The 18,293-nt window shown below is 62.4% G+C and overlaps 1 protein-coding gene across 6 annotated transcripts in view; it reads left to right on the top strand.

Moving 5' to 3' along the window:
• Positions 1-16,652, top strand: part of DNAJB6 (DnaJ heat shock protein family (Hsp40) member B6) — a 60,623-nt gene extending 43,971 nt beyond the window's left edge. For 3 of the 6 annotated variants that reach the window (XM_032482978.1, XM_032482979.1, XM_032482980.1), the window contains 3 exons: positions 11,293-11,508; positions 12,202-12,293; positions 12,369-15,411. In XM_032482978.1, the coding sequence (XP_032338869.1) occupies positions 11,293-11,508; positions 12,202-12,293; positions 12,369-12,611 (551 nt within the window). In that variant the 3' untranslated portion in view covers positions 12,612-15,411. Of the gene's footprint in view, positions 1-4,847; positions 5,187-8,791; positions 9,015-11,292; positions 11,509-12,201; positions 12,294-12,368; positions 15,412-15,441 lie in introns of those variants that run through there. The other 3 variants (XM_032482983.1, XM_032482981.1, XM_032482982.1) reach the window with 3 other exon arrangements.
• The last annotated feature ends 1,641 nt before the right edge of the window (positions 16,653-18,293 follow it).

Below are 18,293 nucleotides of genomic sequence, written 5' to 3'. Positions count from 1 at the left end.
AAAAGGTGCGTCAGTGCACCATCTTAGTTCACAGACCCTTTGGATAAGGGAGGTGTGCAGACACGTCACGTGTTGGAAACCACGCTGTAGAATATAGTCTCACGAACTCAGAAGTTGAGCACCAGAGAGCCTCCATCCGTTCCTGCTGTTAGGGTGGATGGTTCTGTGTTGCTGAGAGACATGGGAGTAACTGGCCCTCCCCAGACGCAGCGCGCAGACTTGTCAAGATGGTGGGAACAAACCACTGGATAGAGCCAGCTTGAGGGTCCCCAGGGAGACCGGGGAAAGGAACGGCGTCGTGTCCAGCCCAGCGAGGTTGGTTTCTGAGGAACCGTCTGACCAGAACCTTGGTTTCACATGCCTCAGCGTCCTCAGATGGCAGAGTTTGCATCCACTGCAGCCCCGGCTGTGAACGGTTACCCAGACCTTGTCGTTGCAGGGAAAGGTGACTCTTGTCAAGTGTGTTTGAGGGATCCCCGCAGTTAGCTGTCTGTCATTTCCGCTTGGGAAAATTGCTGCTCTGCACTTCTGTCAGTGGGACTGCGGATCTAGCAGTGCAGAGGACTTGCTGCTGTCAGGTCTTGTTCCTCCAGTATTTGAAAACGGTCAAGTTCATTCCTGGGGGGCTGAGCCCAGCGTCCTGGGAGGTGGCTTGGAACAGTTAGGCCCGTGTTTCCAGCACTGGAAGCACCACTCACACAAGGAGCAGGAAGAATAGCAGGTAGTTTACGTGGCAGGTTCTGGCCCTTTGTTGGTCCCTATGCTTCCTGCTTTTAAAGAAAAAAAAAAAAGCTTCCTGTGGTCCTGAATGCCTCTGTAGCAGGAAACCCGAGTGCCCGGTGCCCCCAGCTGCCAGTGGCGGTGTGCTCGGTCCAGGCGGGGACTGGCAGGTGCTCCGTGTCCTCTGGGGGACCCGCGCGGCCGTTGGAGGCGCGGGTCTTCCATGCAGCTCCCCGGGCAGCATCGTGCAGGGCGGCCGTGTGCTGCTGTTGTCTGGGCTCTGCTCCTCTCGTCCCATGGATCCTCCCTGGGCGGGTTTGACGTAGTTCAGTGAGTGCTGCTGCCTCGTGTCCTGTCTGACACAGGCGGGTCCCCAAGCTCTCGGCTGTGGCTGTTGGAACCCAGCAGCTGAGTCTGGTACAGACGGCACCGGGGTGCCTGCGTGGGGGCCCCCCGCACCCTGTGTCCTCCCGAGGGCGGGCTGTGGACGTTGCCACGGTGGCCTCAGTTCCCTGACGTCCCCCGGGTTAGGCCCGGTGGGTCTGGCCTGCCGATGTCTCTGGGCGCTCTGGGCAGCGCCTCCCCCGCCAGGGCTCGTTCTGCCCTCCGCCTGCGGAGCCCCGTGGTCGCCCTTGGGCTGCGTGAGCCTCCTCAGGGGCCGCTCTGCTTGCCCTGCCTTTCAGCTTGATGTAATCCCATGAAAACATCTTCAGAGAATACAGCAGTTACGTCGAGCTGGATTTGTCTGTGCTGCTGCACCTCAGGGCGCAGCCTCCGGCAGGGTCACGCACGCACTGTTGGTCCAGGAGGGGTGGTCGTGTGATCTGATGGCCCATTTTTTTTTTTAAATGCAGGTACAAGATTCTGTCTCCCTTTGAGGTATCTCCAAGGTGGCTGGTGCTTTGACGGTGGTTTCATGACGCGAGTCTAGATGTCTGCTGAAGTGATCAGGGTCTCCCTGTCACGTCTCCCGCGTCCGTTCTCCCACTTGTGCTCTAGACACGCCGGCTGCGTGGCAGGCCTTGCGTTCCCGTCTCGGCGCCTTTGCGCCTGCTAGTTCCTGTACTCCTGATAAATTGGGTTAACGAGGTGGAGACTTGGCGCTCAGTGTGACCAGCGGTTGACACACAGATCGATCATTCGGTCATACGGACGGCTCCTGCCCGCTCCCCCGCCCCCCAGCCTGCTTGTTGGAAGGTCAGAGGAGGGGAAGTTACGGAGGCTCTTGCTCTGTCCATCACAGATCTAGCAGTTAGGTGACCCCGGATGTCCAGAGACGAGGCCTGGCCGGGACCTGGGTGTCTTGGCTGCTGGACGTGGCATTGGGCGTCACGGGCCTGTCACTTGCTCTGCTTCCTTGGCTTCATGTCCTCTGTCCATTGATCTTACCAAACTGCTTACAAGCCACTAACTGAGTTTTTGGACCTGGGTCAGCTGCGCACTTCAGGGACGACTGTGACTTCCCCTTTCCCTCCTGTCCTGCAGTCCAGCCCCCCAGGAATGCAGATCCCGTGAGACGGGGGCTCTGCGTTCCCAGCATGTGGCACTGCGAGCATCCCCGAGTGCCTGCTCAGTCAACCCAGAGCGTGCTGCTGTCCTCAGCGCTCACCTCCTCGATGCCCCGGAGCGTGGGCCTGGGGCACCCTGTCTCCATGCCTGGTGAGCCGGCTGGGCCCACGCCAGCCTTTTCTATCCCAGGGGGATTGACCTGATTTTTAAAAGGAGCTGCGCCACACCCTTCTCTCCCCTTCCCCTTCCTCTTGTGTGTCCCGCACGCGGGCAGGCCTGCCTCACTTCAGTCTGCACACAATTTTTAACATGTGTACCAAAAATCTAACAAGTCACATCGCTGTGATTCTTTTCTAAACGGCTTTCCAGCTTAAAATTTGGAGGCAGAATTTCGTCAGGAGGGTACCGGGTACCAGAACCTCCCAGTCCCACCGATACACGATCTAGCGTCACCCGCGCTGTGTGTAGGTGTGAACACACGTACGTAAGTCAGCTGAGTTTCCAGGAGGCCTGGGCTGCAGGTGTCAGGGCACCAGTTCTGACGGGGAGAGCCAGGATCAAGGGGTGGTTTTCTCTAGGAAACAGTTGTAGCAAGAGCCAACAGGGGAACAGAAGTAAAGATCTCAGGGCGCGGGAGACATACGACTCCACCGCGGATATGAAAACCACCCCCAGCATCCGCACAGTGTTGGCTGGCGCTCCTGCAGAAGCCACTCTTCCGGTCGTGCCCACGGGGCAGCTCCAGGAGTTTCACCTCTTCGGGAGCATTTGTACTTACAATTGGAATGAGGTGGCCCTCCCTCCTGATTACAGACACTCCCGGAGCTCCTGAAAACTTAGCGGTCACCAGAGTTGACAGCGCATCCCAGTGACTGCACACGAGGAAGAGGGGAACCAGCCCAGAGTGTGGCCGCCGCCTCCCCCCCCCCCTTCTGCAGGCGGGTCTAACCCTGCCCTGCTGCCCGCCTCTCCTCGGGGGGGAGGAGGAGGAGGCACCTGCAGTCTCCCTGCTGGGCTGCCAGGTCCTGCCCACCCTTAAAATTGGGAGCGCTGCTGGTAGCCAGGCCTGAGCCGAGGCCGGTGCCTCTTCCTGAGATTCCGGGTGGAATCCAGCCGGGAAGGGAACAGGGTTCTCCATGCGTCACTCCGTGTTTCCCTCTTCTGGGGTCTCTGATGAAAGGTCTGTGCACAGCTGACCTGTGATGACGTGTGAGAGGCGTGGCAGTCTCAGAAGGGACAGGAGAGGTTCCCGCGGACTCCAGCGCTTGCTGCTGGTCACCTGCTGTCCTGAGTCGTCACCTGGTGGGCGCGAGGCTGGAGCAGTGGTCAGGCCCGTGGTGCGTGCTCGCTGGCTGTGCACACCCGCACCCGCTGGGGCCCTGGCCTGAGAGCCTGGCGCAGCCTAGTAGAGGCTGGTATCTCCTTCCCTTGATTTCTGAGGTATTTGCATCGAGTCTGTGCTCTTGTCGGAGGAGTTCCATTAAATGAGGTGCCTAGAGGTGGCATGACTGGGTTGGGAAATGTGTACGTTTGAATCCAGTAGTCATAAGTTATTCTGCGCCAAGAGCACGCTCCTGTCGACGGTGGGGTCCTCACACCGGCCTGTACCGACTGTTAGCACGTTTCTCTGCTCAGGCCCAGGGCGGCGCGCCTCCGGCGGGGAGCGGGCGCCACAGCCGCTCTGCAGGGCCTTGCCTCCCAGCGCCTCTGAGTCCAGGCTCACCGGCCCTTTGTCTGCTCTGCTGAGGGGTGGTCCTGTGCGGTCGCCACGTGCTCCTGTGACTCCCTGCACCGCGGTCCCGGTTTCTTCAGTGGAAAGGTGTGTGTTGGTGGCCGCTGGCTCACTGCCGCAGGCGTCCTGCAGGCGCACGCTAGGCGTGCTTTCTTCGTGCCTCGCTTGTGTTTGCTGCTCCAGTTCGCACCCAGCTTTCCCCCAGCTTCCTCGCGAGGGCCGCCGCCTGCTAGCTCTGCGGGGCCTGCAGCTGCCTCGGGCGCCGCTCGTTCTGTGCTTTGGTCTCACTTGAGCCCCAGTCGCTGTCTGTCAGTCGTCGCCTCTGCCATGTCCCAGCCCTGCCGGGGGTTCTTCCTCTTTGAGATGAGAAGCCCAGTCAGCTCAGGGCACCCCCCCCCCCCGCCCCTGCTTGGAGTTGCTGGGTTAACTGGGAGAAAACTTGACGTGCGGTGACGGGACAGCTGCCGTGCGAGAACATCCCGCGTTCTGTACGGCTGTGAAGTGGTGCACGTCCTTAGGTATGACCCTCTGAGGCCCAGCTGCGCTTGCATGGGGGGCGGGGACCTTTGCCCTTGGTGTGGATTCTGTGCACTAGCTTGTCTTAAACTCCGAGAGGCTCGGGCTGGAGTTTTCTTATGCGCCCTCCTTGATCTCTACTCTGGGCCCGTGTTCCTGTATCCACGTAGCTGCTGCCAGCCCCTCCCGCCAGAGCCTGGACGCCCTCCCCACTTGGTGTCCCCTTCCCGGAACCACTTCTCCGTCCACGTCTGCGTGGCCACCACATCCCGTGATCTGGTTACGAGGATTAAGTCACTCCCCTGTTTAAAGCCGCTCAGAGCTCCTGAGCTAACGAGGTATTTTTGGGTTTGCCTTGTGCTGCTCTTTGTCCTTTACAGCTGCTCTCTGCTGCGCCCTAATCACGGCTCGACCTCCCGCAGCCCCGCCCTTGCTGCCCCGCTGCTACTGCCGCCCCTCCCACTCTGCCGCCGAGCCTGCCCGCGGCGTGTCTGCAGGGCCAGGGCGAGGCCAGGGCCGTGGTGCCTGGTGCTGCTGCCGGGCTCCGTGAGAGTCCTCTAGCGGGCTGGTGCTGCTTTTTGTTTTTTTTAGATATTCAGTGCTTTATAAAATAAGCTGTGTTAGACGACGGCCCAGCTGTGGGCTGATGGAAGTGTCCCGGCACGTGCGAGGTGGGCTGAGCTGTGACGTCCGCAGGTCAGGCAGTGAAGTACGCTGAACTGACGTCAAGTCCGCGTGCGGGGCTGTGTCAGGGCGTCTCCGTCCTGCACGTATGTGCAGGTACTCGCGTTCACGCTCTGCTCCGTTGCTGGTCTGATGCCAGGAGTTGAGCGCGCAGCTCCCTGTGCTGTCCAGCGGGGCCGCGCTGTGCAGCATGTGCACCCCTGCCCCCACCCCCGGAACCACGGGTTAGCTTTCCTCCTCCCTTCTCTTCGTTTCTGATTGAGGTACAGTCAGTTTACAGTGTTGTGTCCGGGGATGGATGTATCTTTGGATGTTTGAATAATCTAAAAATAACAGAATGGTATTCATGATTTGATTAAGTATGAGATTAACCGCCCCCACCAACCAAAAAAAAACCCGAAACCAGCCACAAGCAAGGCCTCTTGGGTTGTACATATTTGGGAAGAGTGATTGTGCCTTTATATGTGGAAGTTTGTTTTTATTTGCATGTTATCAGCCGGATTCCTGTTCTGCATTTGGACTCCATTTGGGGAGAGAACTGAAGTGTTTGGTGTGGTGGCTGTGCACATGTGACAGCGGCTGGAACATTCCTTTCATAGTTGCTCCATGATTTCAGTGTGCTCTGGCGGGGATCCTGGCAGATCTCGGCTTTGTTTTTAAGTTTCATTGAACTTGGTCCTAGAGGGCAGGGTATCCTGGTGTGTTCAGCTTCCCAAATGAGAAGGGTGCCTGATCCGTTATAAGCAGGGTAAACTTTAGTTAATTCGAATGCTTTAATCGTTAATTTGTGCGCAGGAAAAAGCTAGCGGAAACAATACCGAAACAGTCAGTTCCGTTTGGGTTGTAGAATTAAGATGTGGCTCATCTGTGCTGCTCTAAGTAACGCGTCTGGCCTTTATGTAGCGCAGATCGCCGAACTCACATTGTCTGCAAAGTTAGTGGTAAACTTCCACTGAAGAGGAGTGTGTTAGCGACTGACAGCAGCGTGGGGAGTTTGGAAGAGGCTGTGGAGAGAAGCCGGGGCGGTGGGTGGGGCTGAGACAGGAGTGGCAGCCCTCACTTTCTGGGTCCACCCCAAGGCGCTGTGTGGGTCCATGAGGACGGGAATCAGCGTAGTGTCGCTGGGTCTTAGTTGGTGGGGGTCTTCTGGAGCCGTGTGCAGGGCTGGGGCGCTCCCCGCGGTGGCCGGCAGGGAGCCTTCTCTCCTCGTGAGGGGGCGGCAGCGTGTCCTTCCAGGTGCCGACTGCGGGCTCACCTTCTCTGACTCGAAGATGCTTCAGAGTGTTTTTGCCAGATGATGTTAACTTACAGCACGGGCTTTCTGAGTTCTTGTGTAGCCCGTGGTTGGGGCGACCACGTGGGGGGACCAAGAAAGGAAGGAGACCGACCCCAGGTCTTTAGTCACGAAAGTGGGCCGGGCTCATCCTGACAGTAACAAGTAAGTGCTGTGGGGCTGAGACGTTTAAGGAAAAGTCGCTTTTGGCCGAGTGCCTCTTCTGGGGAGGGCACGGCTCTGTTTAGTTGCAGAGCGATGGTGTCTTCCGGTCAAGAGCGCCTGGCCAAGGAGAGCCTCGGGGCTTTACTTCCTGGCGGTGCTCCCGCCGCCAGCGGAGAGCTTCCCCTCTGCTTTGGGAAGCACGGTCTTCGACGAGAGTTCTGTGATCGGGCTCAGGGCAGCTGTGTCTTCCTGCACAGCTGGGCTCACAGCCCAACTCACGGAGCTGGGCAGGTGGTGTGTGGCCCCCCCCCCCCCCCCCCCGCCGTCTGACTTCCGGACCCTGGCTGCTCAGTGGGGCTCCCATCGCCCGCTCACCGTCTGCTGCACCCTCGGGCCAGTGCGTCCCTACTGTCTGGGTCGGTTCAGTTCTGCAGCCGAGGTCGCCCTGCTGGATCCCGGAGCAGAAGACCAGCTCAGGGGCTCCCCACCTGCACTCGCAGTCGGGGGACGGCATTCTCGGCCAGTCCCCATTCAGGGAGCAGCCTGGTGCCTCCGTGTCAAGTGTCACGTGGCCTTCTGACATTTGGGGTACAGGGGAGGCCGTGAGGATGAGGTCTGGAGGCACTGCGACAGGAAAGCCCCGAAACAGATGATGTGCTGCAGCGGAGTTAGGGCTGGAGCGGCCGTTTCCGTGCGTTCTTGGGTCGCGCCCCCCAGACCCCCCTGCCTTGGAGAGGCCCCGCTCTGCGCACCACTCTCGCTCGTCTCCAGGGTGCCTGGTGCTTCCGGTCCAGGACCTGGCTGATGGGTGGCCGCTCTGGGGTCCCACGGCCCCCAGAGACGTGGTGTCCGCAGTGCCGAGCTTGGATGTCCGACAGCCCTGTCTGCCCCGAAGGCAGGAGCGCCTCTGCTCTGGGCAGACCTGTCCTGAGGAGGCCCGAGGGGCGTCTCGGGGCAGTGGTTCAGGACCTGGGCTGGGGTCCTCTCCAAACCCCGGCTGGTCTGTGTCCGGGAGGAGTTAGGTCAGTGCTCCTGGGGCATAGCCCGTTTGCACACGGTGGAGAGCGGGTCGGGGCTGCTGTTCGGAGGGGCCAGCTGGCCCTGGGGTCACTGGGGCAGGACAGCCCTTCCCAGCCCGGGACTGCCCTCCTTCCCCCACGCGTGTCTGCTGACTCACTCCCCCATTTTCTTCTCGTTTGTCCTGCTCAAAAGCTGTGAGTGGCACCAGTCCAGTTCGTTCACGCTTTGTCCACAGTGCAGGTCACAGCGCTGGAGGCCACGGGCCCCACTGGCCGCCTGGTCAGAGCCAGGCCACTTGAGTTTGTCCGGGAGGAGGATCCCACCACTGGCTTTGACAAAAGCTGTCGCCCCAGTCAGCTCCCCTCCCGTGGGCGTGTGCCATGCATCGCTGTGTCCCTTCTGAGGACGGGGAGTCCTTTTTGTGAATCTGTCAACACCTGGTGGAATTCTGGGTTTAGTATAGCGGGTTCAGAATGAGTGCTGGAACAAGCACACGTCGAGGGCTTCCTTCCAGAAGGTCCCCAGCAAAGATGCTCGGGTAAGGTTCTTAGTCACCACCTTTTTTTCTTTTTTTCAAACCCTTTCCCTGGTACTTGAGGCACAGCAGGGTGTCATGGAGGCTTTGTGGGGTCCAGACCCAGGACTTCTGGAGCTCAGGACGTTGTCTGGGGACCTCGAGGGCTGACCACATGGGGCAGTTGGCATCCTGGCTGGGTGTCCCCAGACAGGGCTTTCCTGGGAGGCCAAGCCCGAGACCTGGCTGTCACCTGCTGCCCCTCCCTCCGTGCCTGGGTGACCCCTGATGCAGAGAACGTGGGCCGGCGGGGGGAGGGGCTTGGCAGAGGCGGGGCCTGAAATGGGCGGTGCTCAGGGCCTGTGCGGGAGGGAGGGGCTCGAGCTGGCTCTGCCCTGGGCAGTGAGGGGGGAGGCACAGCTGCCCTGCTGCTCAGGGAGGGGCTCCACACCCAGGAGAGAGCGGCCTGTCATGCCAGGCCGCTGTAGTTCTGCAGTTCCGTGCTCTCTGGTCAGTGGTCCCAGGGTCCCAGAGTGCCTGGCCTTAGGGGAGATGACCAGGGACCGTAAACCTGGGTGGTGACTGTTTCCCATGCTTGAGTGCTTGTTCTCCGACAGCCAAGCTCAACACTTGAGTGACTATTTCATCTTCTAAACAGCAGACACAGGGTGTGCAGGTGGCCCTGAGATCAGGGGCAGGGCCCGGGGCGGGGCGGCTCCGGAAGGAGGAAGCTGGCAGCTGGGCCAGGCGATGGGCCGGTGTGCCTGGGGTGACAGCACGGCCGGGGGGACCTCCCCGCCCGCACGCTGGCTCCCGGAGACCATCCCGGAGAAGCACAGGCGAGCGGCGGGACAGACCAGCCTCGCGCTCCGCCATGGGAGGTGAGTCTTGGCGGAGCCACGGCTGCACATGGGGGATGTGGAGGTGGGTCTCCCTGAACAGCCAACGGGCACCCGTGGGTTTGGGGTGGCCTGAGGTGCGGACCTCGCTGCAGGTGAGGTGAGTGAAGCCGCTGAAGCTGGCCCTCAGGCCCCTGCCTCCTCCAAGTCTAGGGCCATTGTGGTCACCCCCCTTCTCAGATCAAACGTGCCAGCGTGTCCTGTGCCCCAAAGGTGTCACCCTGAAATCATATCTTAACCACCAGGGAGTGGACCACTGCTCGGCCTCAGGCCCCCCGGGAGTCTCCACAGCCCCTCCCCGTACAGGGTCCAGGTCCTCTTCCTTCCAAGGTGGGGAGAAGCTGAGCGTGGGCTGGGGTCGTGCTGAGACGCCAGTGCCTTCCTGCTTTCTGCTTCAAGTGCAGGTTTGATGTCAGGTCTCCACGGCAGTGACCTCCTGGCCCCAGCTCCGTGGGTCCCACTCCCTTGAAAGGGCTCCATGTATCTGGGAATCAGACGTGGCCCACGTGTGGGTGTTAGATTTTGCAGCCCTGAGTGCCCCTGCCCCAGGAGCCGCCCTACACACCGCCCTCCTGCAGGCAAACAGGCGTGTTCATACCAAAGCCTGTGGCCCCTTCCTCAGCAGTCACACTGGGGGCGAGGCTGGACCACGGAGCACACGCCCAGGTGGAGGGCTTGCTTGAGGCTGGAGTGACAGCCTGGGGCCTGTTTCTTCAGCCTGGCATTTGACTTTGAGGACCCGCAGTGGGGGTGGCCAGTGGTCCTCAGGAGGGCTGCTGAGGACAGGGCATCTGACGTGATGGCTGCCAAGGCCCCGGGCGCTGAGCACCAGGACTCCCTCCCAGCCTTAGGGCCTCCGTGGGTCCACAGATAACGTGTCTCCCTTCTGTTTGAGTGTTGGGGTTGTGACTGGTCCGTGGCCTGGAGGCCGGCTCTCTGCCAGCCCGAGTGCTGTTCCCGGACGGGGGCACTTGGGTTGTATAAGGCGTGGCCCATCCCGGAGCAGGAACTGAGTGCAACGCAGGCCCCACCCAGGTTATGGGCTCCCCGGGCTCTCAGGCGCGTACTGCTCTGTGGTGTGGGTGGTGGGACTCGGACAGCGCACCCGGCGAAGGGGGGACGCCGGGGCCCGAGCAGGTGTGCTGTGCGGGTGGGCCGTGCGTGTGGGCGTGTGGCGAGGTGGAGCGGCGGCCCCGCACCTCTTCCCCGCGCCCAGCCTGGCACTCAGGGCCGCTGTGTGGAGCACAAGCAGCTGTGAGTGTAGGGGCCCCGTGAGTGCAGGTCTTTCGTAACAAACGCTTCATTTCAGGAGCATCTCCCCGAGCAGGTCTGCACAGTGGTCGTGGGGAGGCAGGAATGGAGGGGCCCCCGCACAGGGGGCAGAGGAAGAGCTCACGCAGGCGTCCGGCCTTGGTTCACACTCCACGAGGAGGTGACCCTTCCGGCTCATTTGCTAGGGCTCAGACTTCGAGGCTCTCGCTGCCGTGGTGTTTGGTGACCCCCCGCCCCCTGCACACACGGAGCCGAGTGTCCAGGGGCCCAGGAAGGGTGCCGCTGCTCTGGGTGTCGCTGCGCCCACCCCAGCAGATGGGTGGGCTCGCCATCTCGTTACTGGACTTCAGCAGCGCCTTTCTCACGTTCCGCCACGTGACTGGCCATCAAAACGTCTCAAGAGAAAGGCGTTGAACCTCTCAGTGAACGTTACCGCTGTGTTTGATTCCATCCCCAGCATCCCACCTAATCTGCAAAACTCCTGGTTTCAAAAGCCCAGCAGAAGCACAGGCCTGCGAGCGGTGAGGGTGTCCTTGGCGGTGTTTCTGGTGTGACAGGCGCCCGGTGCGGGCGGGCCGCAGGGCCCATGGCCGCCGCCCCCACCCCCAGGCTCGTTTCAGCACCGCGTGCGGGTCCCGGAGCCAAAGCTGCCTATGGGGGAGGCCAACAGTCCGGAGCCCTTCCTGCCAGGGGGGCTCCTGGGCTAACTCTGACGATGCGACCGTGGCGGGTGGTCCAGCCTGACCGTGGTTCCGAGAGGACGCCCTCTTTCTCTCAGACTCACTGACGTGTGCTGAGGGTTGGGGGGGAGCGGCTGCTCCCCGGAAGGCGAGTCCAGGCCCCAGCAGAGCGGTGGGGGGAGTGAGGCGATGCCCTCCTTCGCTGCTGCGGGGCCATGGTGGCGGCGGTGGTGGCTGCCACGGAGGGGCTCCATCTGTGTCCAGGTCGGGTAGGAGAACCTGACATGCGCTCCGTCCTGTGCTTTCAGGTGTGGCCGACGAGGACGCCTTCGAGGAGGAGTGTCGGCGACGAGGCCAGAGTGCGCTGCCCTCCCAGCCCGCCAGCACCAGCGCTCGCTCACTGAGGTCACACCGGCCTGCCTCTCTGCCCAAACACGCGTCCCACTACGTTGGTGATGACGAGGATGAGCCAGGCCGCCCCAGGGCCACCGGCAGCTGGGAGCCCCCCTCCGTGTTCTCGGCAGGTGTGCACCAGGAGCTGCCCATCCCCGCCACCCCGGCCGCCACCACCTCGGCCCCCACCACCTCGGCCCCAGCTCCAGCCCCGGCCCCGAGAGGACAGAAGTCGCCCCTGTGCTGCTGCGTCCTGACCTGAGGGCTGCGGCAGGGGGAGGTGCCTCCCCTCCCCAGACCCCCCATTAAAGCGGGTGCAGTCTCTCTTGGTGGGTGGAAGATGGCAGGTGCTGTGTTTACATGCGACGCTCCTTTCTGTAACTTTCGGCTCAGTACTGGGGATCTTGTCTTGTAGACTGGGTGCCCCACCGCCTTTGCGCTGCTCCTCACCTTTGTGTTGAGTTGAAAGCTCGGCCTCACACCCGCCGAGGGGGCCTGCCGTCCACTGGACGGGTGCTGACCACGCTTTCACCAGGGGAGGCCCCCCGCTGGGTGCCCTGGGCGCTCGCTGCTCCCCGGGTGCCCTGGGCGCTCGCTGCCCTGGGCCTCCGGGGCCCCAGCTCTGCCCCCTTCCTGCATCTTGACGCACAGTTTCTTAGAGAGCCCAGGTGGCTAAGCGAATTCCCCATAGGAGTTTCTGGATTATCTCTGCCGGTGTGGTGGTGTGGCTGTGCACGTAGGCTTGACCCTGGCTGAGTCGAAAGGCCACAGTGATTTAGTTTGAACTATCCGTCAGTTTGAAGCGTCTGTGTCTTGGTTCTCAGCGCTGGAAGTGGCCAGGGTGACCACGGCAGGTTGTGAGGTGCGCGTCCATCCTCGGTCCCGCGTCAGGGCGGCGTCTCGGTGCGTGCTGGAGGTCAGTTCTGTGGGCCTGGGATGGGCGGTGCCTCTGGGCAGGGACCTCCCGGGATGAAGTCTGTCCCTTCTCCAGGACTTCCTGTGGGAGCTCAGTTGCATGAAGCCCCTTCCAGCCCTTCTCAGGTGGAGCAGAGGTATGTGTCGGGTTCTGAGCAGGACCAAAGAAAGTGTGCCCTGCGTCCACCTGAAGGCGCACATCCTGGGCTTCCAGCTGGGGCGCGGAGCCCCGCGGAAGGGTGCAGACCTGGCCACCGGCTGCCGGGGAGCCAGCCGGCAAAGGCAGATGGGCAGAGACGGCCTTTTCCTGTGTGATTAAATGAAGACTAGAGGCTATTGGAAGGGCTGTGTGAGTTCAGCGAAAACTTGTTCTGCCTTGAATAGGCGTGCGGACGCTCCCCCGGCTTTGTGGTCAGCTCCCGGTGCTGGCCGCTCTGGGGGTGGTCTTGGTGAGGGCAGGGCTGTGCCTCAGTCTCCCCGAACAGGTGACTTTCCAGCAGTGACATAACGGCCGCGTCCCTCTGGAAGGACACTAGGTGGGAAGTCCCAGTCGCAGGAGCAGGGTCCGCCAGCCCCCGGAGCAGGACGAGGGAGTGGGGCTCGGGCTGGGCTGCCAGCCAGCTGAAGGCCCTGTTGCCGTGGTTCCCGGGGTGGCGGCGCTGCCGGGGGACCCTGGGAGCAGGGGTTTGCAGGAAGAGCAGAAGGTGCTGCCGCTTTCTGAAATCGCGGGTTTTTGTCAGTTTTTACCCCCAGGTCTCTACCAGGTTTTGTTTCTGAGTGGGGAGGCCCAGCTGACTTAGGAGCCGCTCGAATCCTCACACGGGCGAGGGACGGACTTGGCTCCTGCTGAACCCCTGCCCGTGGTGGGTGGTGGCGGAGCGCGGCCGGCGGGCTCTGAGGGCTGCCGAGTCAACCTCGTTTCTTGTTTCCTTTGAAATCAAGTCATGAGGCCTTCAAAGGAGTGTCTGGGTGAAATCACCGAAGAATTAAAGACGTGGGTTTTTGCCTAAACATGGCGCATTGTGAGAAAGCACTGCCTGGTTCTGCTGGACAGTGGGCCGCACGCGCGGCTCCCGCAGCCCGACAGCCTCTGCTCTGGGTGGTGGAGCCGTGGCCGCTGCACGGCGGTCCTGTCGGTCTGCAGGAAGGAAGCCGCGGTTTTGTTTGCTTGCTTCTCTTCCCAGAAGCACCTGTGATTTCTTTGGGCCGGAACCTTGGCTGCGTTTGTCTGGGAGGTTAGCGCCGTGGCCCGGCCGCCCTGGTGATGGCGCAGCAGGTCTGTCCGGGTTTGCACTGAATCCCCCTGAGATTTGTGTGACACGTGTGGCCGGGGCCCCCCATGTCCCCAGACACTCCATTCCCCCCGACTTGAGGCCTCGGGTACCAGTGCAGGTCGTGCGCAGGGCTCACGCGCGTCACACCGGGGTAGTTTCCACCACACACTGACCTTCCAGAAGGTGGAGGTTTCCTGCTGACAGCCGGCTCTCAGGATAAGCGACACTGCTCTTCGTAGCTCAGATCCGAGGACTGGCCTTGGTGACGGGAGGGCACTGCCACCTCGAGGCTGCTCCCTGGACCGCAGCGGTCCCTGAAGGGGGGAGGGGCAGAGGAGAGGTGGTTTCCACACTGGTGCCTGCCTTCGGGTCTGTAGCTGGGCCGGTCGGTGTCCCCCGGGCGCCCCGGACGCACGGGACTGGCACCTGCCCGGAGGGACGTACCCTGGAATCCTGTCATTTGTGCTGAATTCCTTTAGTTTGTCCGCGGTTATCTTTCTGTGTCTTAAAATTAAAGGTGTCTTGTTGCAGATGAGGCGTTTGAATAAGAAATTTGAGTGAGGAATTGATTCCCCACCGCCTTGTGCTGTGACAGCAGGCGGTCTCCCCGGAGGCGCTGTGGCTGGGAGGACGGCTGAGCCCCAGCTCTGCCCTCTGCGTCCCCAGAGCTTCCAGGTCCCTTCTGGGTCGGGTGGTAGGATTTCATGACCAGAGACAGGTGTGGGGCCCAGGTGGGAGGAAGGAGCAGGTCACCAGGCCTGCCAGTGCCTCCGTGGGGCCTGGCCTGGCCCAGGGGCAGCCCAATCGCAGCGACAGGGACCTCGGGAAGTCTGGGGCAAGGAAGGTCTGTGGATGCTGGTACGCTGGCAGGTGCTGCTCTCCTTCTTGTTGGCTTGTTGTGCGTGTAGTTGAGCCCGGTGGGGGAAGAGAGGCCATCATCCTCTCCCTCTCGTGAGCCAGACCCTTTGCCGGGGCCACTTCCCTAAGCCCACTGCCTTGACGGCTCCTGATGGGCGGATGGCCTCCGTGCTGCGGGGGAGGTGGGCAGGACACGCAGGCCTCACGGAGCCCTCGGGACACGTCAGGCTGGGCCGCGGCAAGCACGTGTGTGTGGGGTTTGAGTCGGTGGGAAGGCTGGTGGGTGGGGGCACCTGCAGCCCTGCGGTGTCCAAGGCACGTGCGTCTCCCTTGGCCCCATGGGTCACAGGCGTCGCGGGCCATTACGGATTGGCTGGGGGCACCCACCTGACCACCACCAGGCCCGGCCCACCGGGGACTGCCGTTCTGTGAGGACCGGAGCCCCCAGCGTGGATGCGTGAGGGTCCTGCCCTCCGTGTGTGTCTGCACAGACGGGAGACTATGCTCCAGAGGGGCACCGTCAGGTTTAAAATCCTGGCGGTGCTCTCAGGCGATCTTTCCAGCAGGCGTGGGGCCCGTGTGTAAGTGCAGTGGTCCAGGCCGGCCCCCCCGTGGTTCTTCTGTGACCCAAGGTCAACGTCGTGGTTCCCTGCGTCCCAGCCCTCGTGTAGATGGCTGGCTCCGGGACAGAACCACTGGAGGGCGAGCGAGTCACGCTGGCTCCTTCCTCCGTGGGCTCCAGGCAGGCACATGACATGGGAGACGAAAGGCCTCGGCCGCATCGAGCCCGGAGCCCGCGGCCGGGCCGCGGGGACGGCGGGCAGGGGCGGCTCTGCGGGGCTGTGGCGCTCTTAGGGTTGTGTTGAAGCTCTGCGTGAGTTCCCGTTTCCCCTGAGCTTCGGTGCGGACCAGGTGGAAGGGGGACGTGACCGGTGTGTTTTCTGACCTGGGGGGTGTTTGCCTCTCGGTGGGGAAGCAGCTGCTCCTGCCCAGTGTTTCACACGCCTGTTTCCTTAGGATTCAAAGAAGGTGGCAAGAGGAAGAAGCAGAAGCAGAAGGAGGAGTCGAAGAAGAAGAAGTCGACCAAAGGGCACCTCTAGACGGGCCGCTCCGTGGCCGTGCGCGCGCGTTAGGTAGTGGCACCTGCTTCTCCACGTCCCGAGACCACACCTGCTCACGGCGCGGGGGACGCGCTGGCCGACCCGTGGGGCTGGCAGAGGCGGGAGGGGCTGCGGGTGGCGGTGGTGGGACGCGGAGCCGCCCAGGCCGTCCCGGCCTCTCCTCCCCAGCTCTGTGCCGGGGGCGCCTCCCCCGCGGGGCGCGCCCTCCCCGCTCCCCTGGCGCGCAGTGCCAAGACGCTTGTAGCTTTAGTCGTGTGCCCAGGACGGATGGCGTGTGCGTGTGCGTGGAGCGACCTCCTCTCCTGCTGGCCGCAACGCTTGACTCTAGGCTCCAGTGCAGCGTAGGGAACGCAGAGGTGCCTCCTGAACACGGGCGGCCGCTCCTTGGTTTCAGGAGCCAGACCCTCACGGTGGCCCCTGGCCGGTCACGCCAGGCATGTGGTCATCCTCGTGTTTGTGGTTTTAATTTTAATCCTCTCCAGGGGGTCCAGATGCAGCTGGAGTTATCCCACGTCTCTTGGACCCATAGCTGTTCTGGGCGTGTGCACGGGGTTCTGCAGAGTTCGGTCTGGCCACACCACCCTGCCTCTCAGCTCCGGTCCTGCTGGGGGTTAGACAAGCTCCCTGCACCCGGGTAGCTGGTGCTGAGCCAGTGCCGGCTCCTCTCGGGGCCACTGCGCCCTGGACAGCTTCCCACGGTTACTTCTCTGCAGGACGTGCCTCCTCCCCTCCCTCCTGCCAGGGCGACTGGACTCCGTCCGTGCTGCCCCCCTCCCCGCCCGCCCACCGCCTGCGGTCAGGCCCCCGGGGTCCCCCTCCCTTTGCTCTCAGGCACTGAGAGCACCATGGGGCTTTAAGTGGCGGCAGCTTTGACCCTGCAGTGTTGGAACCAGGCACCTGGGGCACGGCCCTCGCGGCAGCACCGCGGGCGTGGAAGCCAGGAACGAGCATGCCCTGTGTTTGAAGGCCCGGTGGTGGCAGGAGGCGGTGCGGACTCGGGGGAAGAGTGGACAGGGTTTAATGCTTGGTGTGGAAAACGTAACCATGGAAGCATCGTGGGTTTTCAGTGCCCCCCACGTCAATAAAGTGTAAGCACATTGACTCACACTCCCTTGCCGTCATTTGCAAACGCCAGGAAGCTGCAGTTACTAGTGGGGAGAGGAACGGCGTTTCTTCTCCGTCGTTTCAGTGAGAGACACAGTGACGTTTTGGGGACTAAAGGCTGGAGCCTGAGGTGCGTTCCTGGAGGGTGGAGACGACGTCATTCTAAAGCTGCCGTTCCCACTGCGCGTTCGTTGTGGGAGACCAGCAGCCTGACGGTCACCAGCGGGAAGCACAGGGGATGAGAGGCGTCCCTCAGGCCACGTCCTGGACATGCCGGACGCGGGCCCAGCGAGACCAAGGCCACGTCCGCGGCCACAAGGGGAAGGTCCCTCAGGACTTAGAGCCCCCTGTCAGTTGCTCACACCCTAGAACTTCCCTGTGTGGGACCAGGGAGGGAGGTGACCCCACGTGGGAAGATGTCGCCGTCCTTGAGGCTGGTCACCTGGGACAGGACAGTGTCGGGGATGCTGTTAGAGCCCCCAGGGTCGTCTGGGCCCCCACGCCTTCACATGCCCCCGCGGTGGGGCGGCTCCTGAGTGAGTGGGAGAGGCCCCTGGTCACAGGTGAGGAGAGGGGCAGAGGTAGCGGTGGGCAGTCTGTCCACTGGCCCTGCCTCCTGCTGTAGAGTCTGCTCCATGGACCACGTGCTGGGGCCAGGGGGCGCGGGGCTGGCCCGAGTGGGCCCGCAGCCCTGCTTAGGCTCTCGGGGGGTCTGGGTGACGCAGAGAGGAGGGGGCCTCCTGCGTTGCCTTGTGATCTTCCCCGGGGTCCTTCCTGGGGGTGCTGGGCGAGCACCGAGGGGGTGGAGGACGGGGTGGGGGCGGCAGGGTCAGGGCCCAGCCTCTAGCCGCAGCTCCTTCCCCCAGGAGGCCCTTCGGGGACAGAGCCTGCTGGGGCTGCGGGGAGCCGCCCCTCAGTCCCTCGTCCCTCCCCTGAGGCTGGTTAGGGGCTTCAGAACTCACTGAAGCAAATACTTTGAAACGTCCTTATAGAGATGCTTGTACTTTCACAGGAAATCCTGCCGCGTGCCAGGTGAGTGCCGCCCCAGCCCCCAGGGGTGGGTAGCACCAGAACCAGGAAAGTGACGTGGCACCATCCACAGGGACACTGCGGACTGTTGCTGGAGCCTTAAAAAAGTGGGATCGTGACAGTGGAAACCACACCTGACTGATCTGTTTATTTTTTACCTTTGAAAGCTGTTTGGCAGTGGGGAGACCGCGGACTCACCAGGCCTGGAACCCAGTTCGCGTCTCCGCCCTCGCCGGTGGTCCTGGTCTCCCCGATGGCTTCAGGGGCGGTTTCTGCCCCAAGCTGGAGCCGAGACCTCCAAGGGTGCCCACGGCCCCTTCCCCACTTCCTCACCATCTGGTCCTGCCGCCTAGAGACCGTTCTCTTGGGGGTCATTTGGCCTCAGGTTGACGTGTGGGCTCGGGGGTCGTCACCCACCTGGGACGGCCCCTCCTGGTGCTCCCTGGTCTGCAGGGCCATCCGGTCCTCACGGGCACCCCGTGACTGCTCTGCATTCTCCGCTGGAATTCGGCGAAGGCGAATTTTTCCAGGTCCTCTCTGGATCCCTGAAGGACAGATTGTAGCGAAAGCCTCATAGATGGCGTCCGCCCTGGTTCCCGGTCCTCAGAACGACCA

The sequence above is a fragment of the Camelus ferus genome, chromosome 7, assembly GCF_009834535.1.
Source record: "Camelus ferus isolate YT-003-E chromosome 7, BCGSAC_Cfer_1.0, whole genome shotgun sequence".
Lineage (NCBI taxonomy): Eukaryota > Metazoa > Chordata > Mammalia > Artiodactyla > Camelidae > Camelus > Camelus ferus.
Note: the sequence above shows the minus strand (reverse complement) of the source record. Positions and strands in the feature narration are given on the sequence as shown.